General features: G+C 61.7%; 1 protein-coding gene across 1 annotated transcript in view; it reads left to right on the top strand.

Moving 5' to 3' along the window:
* kdm5c (lysine demethylase 5C) overlaps positions 1 to 12205 on the top strand; it is a 92826-nt gene that overhangs the window by 59464 nt on the left and 21157 nt on the right. Inside the window, 3 exon segments of the mRNA XM_072566495.1 lie at positions 6999 to 7180; positions 9388 to 9512; positions 11765 to 11909. Coding sequence (XP_072422596.1) covers positions 6999 to 7180; positions 9388 to 9512; positions 11765 to 11909 — 452 coding nt within the window.

Raw genomic sequence — 12205 nt, 5'->3', positions numbered from 1 at the left:
CACACACAGGGAGGTACGTGGGGGCACACACACACACAGGGAGGTACGTGGGGGCACACACAGGGAGGCACGTGGGCGCACACGGACACACGGGGGGCACGTGGGCGCACACGGACACACGGGGGGCACGTGGGCGCACACGGACACACAGGGGGGCACGTGGGCACACACACAGGGAGGCACGTGGGGGCACACACACACACACAGGGAGGTACGTGGGCGCCCACACGGGGGCACGTGGGCGCGCACACGGAGGTACGTGGGGGCACACACACACACACACACACGGAGGTACGTGGGCGCACACACACACACACACACACAGGGAGGTACGTGGGCGCGCACACACACACACACACACAGGGAGGTACGTGGGCGCGCACACACACACAGGGAGGTACGTGGGCGCACACACACACAGGGAGGTACGTGGGCGCGCACGCACACACAGGGAGGTACGTGGGCGCGCACGCACACACAGGGAGGTACGTGGGCGCGCACGCACACACAGGGAGGTACGTGGGCGCGCACGCACACACAGGGAGGTACGTGGGCGCGCACGCACACACAGGGAGGTACGTGGGCGCGCACGCACACACAGGGAGGTACGTGGGCGCGCACGCACACACAGGGAGGTACGTGAGGGAGCACACACACAGGGAGGCACGTGGGCGCACACACACAGGGAGGTACGTGGGGGCGCACACACACAGGGAGGTACGTGGGGGCGCACACGCACACACAGGGAGGCACGTGGCGGCACACACACACACACACACAGGAAGGTACGTGGGCACACACACACAGGGAGGTACGTGGGCACACACACACACACACACACACACACACACACACACACACAGGGAGGCACGTGGGCGCGCACACACACACAGGGAGGTACGTGGGCGCGCGCACACACACAGGGAGGTACGTGCGCGCGCGCACACACACAGGGAGGTACGTGGGCGCGCGCACACACACAGGGAGGTACGTGCGCGCGCGCACACACACAGGGAGGTACGTGGGCGCGCGCACACACACAGGGAGGTACGTGGGCGCGCGCACACACACAGGGAGGTACGTGGGCGCGCGCACACACACAGGGAGGTACGTGGGCGCGCGCACACACACAGGGAGGTACGTGGGCGCGCGCACACACACAGGGAGGTACGTGGGCGCGCGCACACACACAGGGAGGTACGTGGGCGCGCGCACACACACAGGGAGGTACGTGGGCGCGCGCACACACACAGGGAGGTACGTGGGCGCGCGCACACACACAGGGAGGTACGTGGGCGCGCGCACACACACAGGGAGGTACGTGGGCGCGCGCACACACACAGGGAGGTACGTGGGCGCGCGCACACACACAGGGAGGTACGTGGGCGCGCGCACACACACAGGGAGGTACGTGGGCGCGCGCACACACACAGGGAGGTACGTGGGCGCGCGCACACACACAGGGAGGTACGTGGGCGCGCGCACACACACAGGGAGGTACGTGGGCGCGCGCACACACACAGGGAGGTACGTGGGCGCGCGCACACACACAGGGAGGTACGTGGGCGCGCGCACACACACAGGGAGGTACGTGGGCGCGCGCACACACACAGGGAGGTACGTGGGCGCGCGCACACACACAGGGAGGTACGTGGGCGCGCGCACACACACAGGGAGGTACGTGGGCGCGCGCACACACACAGGGAGGTACGTGGGCGCGCGCACACACACAGGGAGGTACGTGGGCGCGCGCACACACACAGGGAGGTACGTGGGCGCGCGCACACACACAGGGAGGTACGTGGGCGCGCGCACACACACAGGGAGGTACGTGGGCGCGCGCACACACACAGGGAGGTACGTGGGCGCGCGCACACACACAGGGAGGTACGTGGGCGCGCGCACACACACAGGGAGGTACGTGGGCGCGCGCACACACACAGGGAGGTACGTGGGCGCGCGCACACACACAGGGAGGTACGTGGGCGCGCGCACACACACAGGGAGGTACGTGGGCGCGCGCACACACACAGGGAGGTACGTGGGCGCGCGCACACACACACACACAGGGAGGTACGTGGGCGCGCGCACACACACACACACAGGGAGGTACGTGGGCGCGCGCACACACACACACACAGGGAGGTACGTGGGCGCACACGGACACACACACACACAGGGAGGTACGTGGGCGCACACGGACACACAGGGAGGCACGTGGGCGCACACGGACACACAGGGGGGCACGTGGGCGCACACGGACACACAGGGGCACGTGGGCACACACACACACACAGGGAGGTACGTGGGGGCACACACACACACAGGGAGGCACGTGGGCGCACACGGACACACAGGGGGGCACGTGGGCGCACACGGACACACGGGGGGCACGTGGGCGCACACGGACACACGGGGGGCACGTGGGCGCACACGGACACACGGGGGGCACGTGGGCGCACACGGACACACGGGGGGCACGTGGGCGCACACGGACACACGGGGGGCACGTGGGCGCACACGGACACACGGGGGGCACGTGGGCGCACACGGACACACGGGGGGCACGTGGGCGCACACGGACACACACACACGCACACACACACAGGGAGGTACGTGGGCGCGCACACACACACAGGGAGGTACTTGGGCGCACACACACACACACACAGGGAGGTACGTGGGCGCACACACACACAGGGAGGTACGTGGGCGCGCACGCACACACAGGGAGGTACGTGGGGGCGCACGCACACACAGGGAGGTACGTGGGCGCGCGCACACACACACAGGGAGGCACGTGGGGGCGCACACACACACAGGGAGGTACGTGGGGACGCACACACACACAGGGAGGTACGTGGGGACGCACACACACACACACACACACAGGGAGGTACGTGGGGGCACACGCACACACAGGGAGGTACGTGGGGGCGCGCACACACACACAGGGAGGTACGTGGGGGCGCGCACACACACACAGGGAGGCACGTGGGGGCGCACACACACACAGGGAGGTACGTGGGGACGCACACACACACACACACACACACAGGGAGGTACGTGGGGGCACACGCACACACAGGGAGGTACGTGGGGGCACACGCACACACAGGGAGGTACGTGGGGGCACACGGACACACAGGGAGGCACGTGGGCACACACACACAGGGAGGTACGTGGGGGCACACACACACACAGGGAGGCACGTGGGGGCACGCACACACAGGGAGGCACGTGGGGGCACGCACACACAGGGAGGTACGTGGTGGCGTACACACACAGGGAGGCACGTGGGGGCACACACGCACAGGGAGGCACGTGGGGGCACACACGCACAGGGAGGCACGTGGGGGCACACACGCACAGGGAGGTACGTGGGGGCACACGGACACACAGGGAGGTACGTGGGGGCACACGGACACACAGGGAGGTACGTGGGCGCGCACACACACAGGGTGGAACGTGGGCGCGCACACACACAGGGTGGAACGTGGGCGCGCACACACACACACTGGGAGGTACGTGGGCGCGCACACACACACAGGGAGGTACGTGGGGGCACACACACAGGGAGGTACGTGGGCGCACACACACACACACACACACACACACACAGGGAGGTACGTGGGGGCACACACACACACAGGGAGGTACGTGGGGGCACACACACACAGGGAGGTACGTGGGCGCACACACACACACACACACACACACAGGGAGGTACGTGGGCGCACACACACACACACACGGAGGTACGTGGGCGCACACACACACACACACACAGGGAGGTACGTGGGCGCACACACACACACAGGGAGGTACGTGGGCGCACACACACACACAGGGAGGTACGTGGGCGCACACACACACACACACACGGAGGTACGTGGGGGCACACACACACACAGGGAGGTACGTGGGCGCACACACACACACACACACACACACAGGGAGGTACGTGGGCGCACACACACACAGGGAGGCACGTGGGGGCACACACACAGGGAGGTACGTGGGCGCGCACACACACACACACACACACACACACAGGGAGGTACGTGGGCGCGCACACACACACAGGGAGGTACGTGGGCGCGCACACACACACACACACACACACACGGAGGTACGTGGGGGCACACACACACACACACGGAGGTACGTGGGGGCACACACACACACACACACAGGGAGGTACGTGGGGGCACACACACACACACACACACACACGGAGGTACGTGGGGGCACACACACACACACACACGGAGGTACGTGGGGGCACACACACACACACACACACACACACACACACACACACACACACACACGGAGGTACGTGGGGGCGCACACACACACAGGGAGGCTCGTGGGCGCACACACACACACACACACACACACAGGGAGGTACGTGGGCGCACACACACACACACACACACACACAGGGAGGTACGTGGGCGCACACACACACACAGGGAGGTACGTGGGCGCACACACACACAGGGAGGTACGTGGGCGCACACACACACACAGGGAGGTACGTGGGCGCACACACACACAGGGAGGTACGTGGGCGCACACACACACAGGGAGGTACGTGGGCGCACACACACACACACACACGGAGGTACGTGGGGGCACACACACACACACACACACACACGGAGGTACGTGGGGGCACACACACACACACACACACACACACACACACGGAGGTACGTGGGGGCACACACACACACAGGGAGGCTCGTGGGCGCACACACACAGGGAGGCTCGTGGGCGCACACACACACACACACACACACACACAGGGAGGTACGTGGGCGCACACACACACACAGGGAGGTACGTGGGCGCACACACACAGGGAGGTACGTGGGCGCACACACACACAGGGAGGTACGTGGGCGCACACACACACACACACACACACGGAGGTACGTGGGGGCACACACACACACACACACACACGGAGGTACGTGGGGGCACACACACACACACACACACACACACGGAGGTACGTGGGGGCACACACACACACACACACACACGGAGGTACGTGGGGGCACACACACACACACACACACACACACACACACACGGAGGTACGTGGGGGCACACACACACACAGGGAGGCTCGTGGGCGCACACACACACACAGGGAGGCTCGTGGGCGCACACACACACACACACACAGGGAGGCACGTGGGCGCACACACACAGGGAGGTACGTGGGCGCACACTGACACACAGGGAGGTACGTGGGGGCGCGCACACACACAGGGAGGTACGTGGGGGCACACGGACAGACAGGGAGGTACGTGGTGGCGCACAGACAGGGAGGTACGTGGTGGCGCACAGACAGGGAGGTACGTGGGGGCGCACAGACAGGGAGGTACGTGGGGGCGCACACACAGGGAGGTACGTGGGGGCGCACACGGACACACAGGGAGGTACGTGGGGGCGCGCACACACACAGGGAGGTACGTGGGGGCGCGCACACACACAGGGAGGTACGTGGGGGCGCGCACACACACAGGGAGGTACGTGGGGGCGCGCACACACACAGGGAGGTACGTGGGCGCGCACGGACAGACGGAGGTACGTGGGCGCGCACACACACACAGGGAGGTACGTGGGCGCGCACACACACACAGGGAGGTACGTGGGCACACACACACACAGGGAGGTACGTGGGCGCACACGGACAGACGGAGGTACGTGGGCGCGCACACACACACAGGGAGGCACGTGGGCGCACACACACACGGAGGCACGTGGGCGCACACACGGGGGGCACGTGGGCGCGCACACGGGGGGCACGTGGGCGCGCGGGCGAGCATGTGCACATGCTCACACACTGACCCCCCCCCAGCATGGGTCCTGCTGCAGCTACACACTGCCTCCAGCTCACGTTCGGTTCCTCTGGTCATTGGGGACTGGGTGCTGACTCTGAGGAAAGTGGGGTACCGCGTGTGTGCCCCACAGATGGACAGACACCGCGCTGGTAGTAGGTCCAGTAATGCCCATGTTAGGGGCAGCAGACTGCAGAGAGACAGGAAGGCCATTAGACCCATCGATCCTACTCCCTCTGCCACTCTGCCAATTCCATTAGCGCCCAGGATTCAGTCAGCTGCAGCTTCTCCCTCGCCCCCACAGGACCCCGTGTACGCTTACACGCACACGCACACGTACATACACGCACACATGCTCGCTCTCTCACTCTCACTCTCACTCACACTCACACTCTCACACACCCTTCCCCCACATCCAACACTCTCACACACCCTTCCCCCACATCCGACACACTCACACACCCTTCCCCCACATCCAACACACTCACACACCCTTCCCCCACATCCAACACACTCACACACCCTTCCCCCACATCCAACACACTCACACACCCTTCCCCCACATCCGACACTCCCCCCTCCCCGCACTCCCCCTCCCCGCACTCCCCCTCCCCGCACTCCCCCTCCCCACATCCAACACTCCCATCACACCCCCTCCCCACATCCAACACTCCCATCACATGGGCAGGACCACATTAAGTACACAGTAAAATATTCTCTAACCTATTAAACTGAAAGTAAAGCTCACTACACTGTCACCCCCATCGAACATTCCCAGGGACAGCACTGGGTTAGATACAGAGTAAAGCTCCCTCTACACAGTCCCCCATCAAACACTCCCAGGGACAGGGACAGCACGGGGCTAGATACAGAGTAAAGCTCCCTCTACACAGTCCCCCATCAAACACTCCCAGGGACAGGGACAGCACAGGGTTAGATACAGAGTAAAGCTCCCTCTACACTGTCCCCCCATCAAACACTCCCAGGGACAGGGACAGCATGGGGTTAGATACAGAGTGAAGCTCCCTCCCTCTACACTGTCCCCCATCAAACACTCCCAGGGACAGGGCCAGCACTGGGTATGACCTGGCCCCCCCCCCCCTTTGCCATCCGGTGCCTGACTGTGATCTCTCCCTCCAGGGTATCAGCGAGGCCGAGCGAGAAGCCTTTGAGCTCCTGCCTGACGATGAGAGACAGTGCGACAAGTGTAAGACGACCTGTTTCCTGTCGGCCCTGGCGTGTTACGACTGTCCAGAGAGGCTGGTGTGTCTCTACCACATTGATGATCTATGCAACTGCCCTCCCAACCGGCACTATCTCAGGTAGGGAGCTGGGGGGGTGTTCCCCAATCCCTCCCCATGGGCACTAACTGAGGTAGGGAGCTGGGGGTGTGTTCCCCAATCCCTCCCCCTGGGCACTAACTGAGGGAGGGAGTTGGGGGTGTGTTCCCCCTGCCCTCCCCATGGGCACGAACTGAGGGAGGGAGCTGGGTGGGTGTTCCCTCTGCCCTCCCCATGGGCACTAACTGAGGGAGGGAGCTGGGTGTGTGTTCCCCAATCCCTCTCCATGGGCACTAACTGAGGTAGGGAGCTGGGTGGGTGTTCCCTCTGCCCTCCCCATGGGCACTAACTGAGGGAGGGAGCTGGGTGTGTGTTCCCCAATCCCTCTCCATGGGCACTAACTGAGGGAGGGAGCTGGGTGTGTGTTCCCCAATCCCTCTCCATGGGCACTAACTGAGGGAGGGAGCTGGGTGTGTGTTCCCCAATCCCTCCCCATGGGCACTAACTGAGGTAGGGAGCTGGGGGTGTGTTCCCTTTGCCTTCAGCATAATTCTGCTTTCCCCTGACCGATGCTGCCAGTCCTGCTGTGTCTTTATTTCTGATTTCCTCTGTTCGTTATGTTTTTGTTGTGATGTGTTTCTGCCCTTCCAACCAAGCTGTCGACAGAAAGGTCTCGCTCCCTTGACACTGTCCCTTTCAAACAGTCCTGTGTTAGGGTTAAAGACTGAGTAAAGCTTCCCTCTCTTCTGATTCAACAGAAAAGTCAAGTTTTCTTGACTTGTTGGAACTCAAAAGAAAGTTCCTTTGACCCTTCTAAAATAAAAATGCTACAGTCTGAACTCTTATCTCCACCAAAAGCCCCTGGGATTGCAATGCAGAGTAGAGTTCCTCTCCGTGTTTTGAACTGAAAGTAAAGTTCCCTCGACACCCTCCCCATTTAAAAACCCCTGGGACAGGGACATGGGCTTAAGATGCAGAGAAAACTTGCTTCTCCTCATTTGAACTGAGAATAAAGTTCCCCTTGCTATCCGACCCCTCCGAGCCTGGGGTGTGCCCCCTCTCTGTCCACGCTATCCATTCTGACAATGTGCTCTCCCCACGATGACTTTCTGCTGTTTGTATAAAATATCAAGCCTTTGCAGCTGTGCCGACACAGAGGGGAACTCCTCTGTTACTTAAACCCAAACACTCCAGAGAAAGATCACCTCTCTTCGTCATCTGTTTAAAGATAAGTGACAGAGAACTCCCAAATTCCACTGTTCAAAAAACAAAACATCAATTTAATTTTTAACTCTACCCATGAACATTAAACAACTATTCACAACTCTAAGCCTCCCTTCTGTTAACTGCTTATTATCTGTCTCCAATCAACAATATGCTGTTCCAGTAAAACACTTATTAAAATGACATCACTTTAACTTCAAAACCACACAGCTGCTGTCATCTGTCATCTTCCGGTTACTGATCTCTCTGGGTCGTTGTCCTTTTTACTGCGAGTATGTTTCCTATGAAAAGTTACCCTTGGTAGCGAGTGTTTCCTAATTTCTTGGAGAGCAAGCTGTTGGCTCTCCCTGCGGTTTCTGTCTCTACCACAGTGACTCTCTGACCAATTTTCAAAATGTCTGCATTGTTATGCCCCTAACATTGGATCGTCTCATTGGTTCGATGCTAGCAAAACAATAAATTCAAGCTCAGATGGGAGTTGGTATCCTGGGGCCTAATTCAAACTGGTTAAATTCAGATTGTTGTCAAAACAGCAACTGGAACTCGGGTATCTATTTCACATCCAAATGTTGCACATTTTCAATTTTCTGGGACTCGCCTAATCATACATACAGGAGCTTGTAATCTCTCAGTTCAGAACGTCATTCACTCTGTCCTAAAGGTACAGTATACCCCATCTTCATAGCACAGCCCTAACCCACATCCCCGATGAACGGCCTACATCCGAAACGGTGACTCTCCCACCCCTCGGATGCTGCCTGACCCGCTGTGCTTTTCCAGCATCACACTTTTTGACTCTGAACTGCAGCATCTGCGGTCCTCGCTTTCCCCTAACCCCTATCTGTCCCCCTCCATCTAGAAACCCCAGCAACGTGCCCCCATTTTAACCACACGGTGGTGGTGATGGTGATAACCATGTTACTGCGTGCTCCCGGCTGGTGGACAGGACGGGGTGGGGGAGGGAGTGGGAGTGGAGCAGTGACCTGCCGGTGGGAGTGGCAGTGCTCTCTCTCTGTCCCTGGCAGGTATCGGTACACCTTGGATGAGCTGCCGGCCATGCTGCACAAGCTGAAGATCCGCGCAGAGTCCTTCGACACCTGGGGGAGCAAAGTCAAGACCGCGCTGGAGATGGAAGGCCAAGAGAAGAGAAGTAAGCAGCAGCCTCATCCCCGTTTGGGCAGGCCGAGGGGTGGGGGGCTGGGTGAATCCCACCCCAGTGGGATTAAAGCCAGGAATCCTAACTTTGGTTACTGTGGTGGGCAGCTCGATTGTGTCCTTTACAAACAAGCCCCATCTGGGTGATGGGTGACCTCAGGCCACCGCGCAGTAACGCATCTTTGTACGTGTGTGTGCATCTGTGTACGAGTGTGTGTGAGTGCATCTGTGTACGAGTGTGTGTGAGTGCATCTGTGTACGAGTGTGTGTGAGTGCATCTGTGTACGAGTGTGTGTGTGCGCGCATCTGTGTACGAGTGTGTGTGCGCGCATCTGTGTACGAGTGTGTGTGCGCGCATCTGTGTACGAGTGTGTGTGCGCGCATCTGTGTACGAGTGTGTGTGCGCGCATCTGTGTACGAGTGTGTGTGCGCGCATCTGTGTACGAGTGTGTGCGCGCATCTGTGTACGAGTGTGTGTGCGCGCATCTGTGTACGAGTGTGTGTGCGCGCATCTGTGTACGAGTGTGTGTGCGCGCATCTGTGTACGAGTGTGTGTGCGCGCATCTGTGTACGAGTGTGTGTGCGCGCATCTGTGTACGAGTGTGTGTGCGCGCATCTGTGTACGAGTGTGTGTGCGCGCATCTGTGTACGAGTGTGTGTGCGCGCATCTGTGTACGAGTGTGTGTGCGCGCATCTGTGTACGAGTGTGTGTGCGCGCATCTGTGTACGAGTGTGTGTGCGCGCATCTGTGTACGAGTGTGTGTGCGCGCATCTGTGTACGAGTGTGTGTGCGCGCATCTGTGTACGAGTGTGTGTGCGCGCATCTGTGTACGAGTGTGTGCGCGCGCATCTGTGTACGAGTGTGTGCGCGCGCATCTGTGTACGAGTGTGTGCGCGCGCATCTGTGTACGAGTGTGTGCGCGCGCATCTGTGTACGAGTGTGTGCGCGCGCATCTGTGTACGAGTGTGTGCGCGCGCATCTGTGTACGAGTGTGTGCGCGCGCATCTGTGTACGAGTGTGTGCGCGCGCATCTGTGTACGAGTGTGTGCGCGCGCATCTGTGTACGAGTGTGTGCGCGCGCATCTGTGTACGAGTGTGTGCGCGCGCATCTGTGTACGAGTGTGTGCGCGCGCATCTGTGTACGAGTGTGTGCGCGCGCATCTGTGTACGAGTGTGTGCGCGCGCATCTGTGTACGAGTGTGTGCGCGCGCATCTGTGTACGAGTGTGTGCGCGCGCGTCTGTGTACGAGTGTGTGCGCGCGCGTCTGTGTACGAGTGTGTGCGCGCGCGTCTGTGTACGAGTGTGTGCGCGCGCGTCTGTGTACGAGTGTGTGCGCGCGCGTCTGTGTACGAGTGTGTGCGCGCGCGTCTGTGTACGAGTGTGTGCGCGCGCGTCTGTGTACGAGTGTGTGCGCGCGCGTCTGTGTACGAGTGTGTGCGCGCGCGTCTGTGTACGAGTGTGTGCGCGCGCGTCTGTGTACGAGTGTGTGCGCGCGCGTCTGTGTACGAGTGTGTGCGCGCGCGTCTGTGTACGAGTGTGTGCGCGCGCGTCTGTGTACGAGTGTGTGCGCGCGCGTCTGTGTACGAGTGTGTGCGCGCGCGTCTGTGTACGAGTGTGTGCGCGCGCGTCTGTGTACGAGTGTGTGCGCGCGCGTCTGTGTACGAGTGTGTGCGCGCGCGTCTGTGTACGAGTGTGTGCGCGCGCGTCTGTGTGCACGAGTGTGTGCGCGCACGAGTGTGTGCGCGCGCGTCTGTGTACGAGTGTGTGCGCGCGCGTCTGTGTACGAGTGTGTGCGCGCGCGTCTGTGTACGAGTGTGTGCGCACGAGTGTGTGTGCACGAGTGTGTGCGCACGAGTGTGTGTGCACGAGTGTGTGTGCGCGCATCTGTGTACGAGTGTGTGTGCGAGTGTGTGCGCGAGTGTGTGTGCGCGCATCTGTGTACGAGTGTGTGTGCGCGCATCTGTGTACGAGTGTGTGTGCGCGCATCTGTGTACGAGTGTGTGTGTGAGTGTGTGCGCGAGTGTCCTCTGTGAAATCGTGGACAGGCACCGAATGCCCCACTATCCTGAGGGGACATCTCTGAGATGTCAGTGTGTCTGGGGTTATCTCTTCACCACCATCCCCCCCCCCCCCCCGATTGATGGGGAGGGGTCTCTGGGCCTCTCCCAAGATGGCCGCCACGTCGGACTGTGTGTGATGGAGCTGGTACCTTCTCATTCGCTTGTGTCCCCCCCCCCCCCCCCAGCTCTGGACGACCTGAAGGCCCTGGTCACAGAGGCCAAAGAGAAGAAGTTTCCGGAGAACCGGCTCCTGCAGCAGCTGAAGGGCAGCATCGAGGAGGTGGAGAAGTGTGTGGCAGAGGCCGTTCAGCTGGCTTCCACTCGCAAAGGGGACAGGTACGGGGGAGGGGGGGGGGCACCGGGACGGGAGGGGCACCAGGGCGGGGGGGGAGGGGCACCGGGACGGGAGGGGGCAGGAGGGGCACCAGGACCGGGGGGGGGGGAGGGGCACCGGGACGGGAGGGGTCGGGGGGGGAGGGGCACCGGGACGGGAGGGGGGCGGGAGGGGCACCAGGACCGGGGGGGCGGGGGGGGAGGGGCACCGGGACGGGAGGGGGCGGGAGGGGCACCAGGACCGGGGGGGGGGAGGGGCACCGGGACGGGAGGGGTCGGGGGGGGAGGGGCAC

This window comes from Chiloscyllium punctatum, chromosome 50 (genome assembly GCF_047496795.1).
Source record: "Chiloscyllium punctatum isolate Juve2018m chromosome 50, sChiPun1.3, whole genome shotgun sequence".
Classification (NCBI taxonomy): Eukaryota; Metazoa; Chordata; class Chondrichthyes; order Orectolobiformes; family Hemiscylliidae; genus Chiloscyllium; species Chiloscyllium punctatum.
Note: the sequence above shows the minus strand (reverse complement) of the source record. Positions and strands in the feature narration are given on the sequence as shown.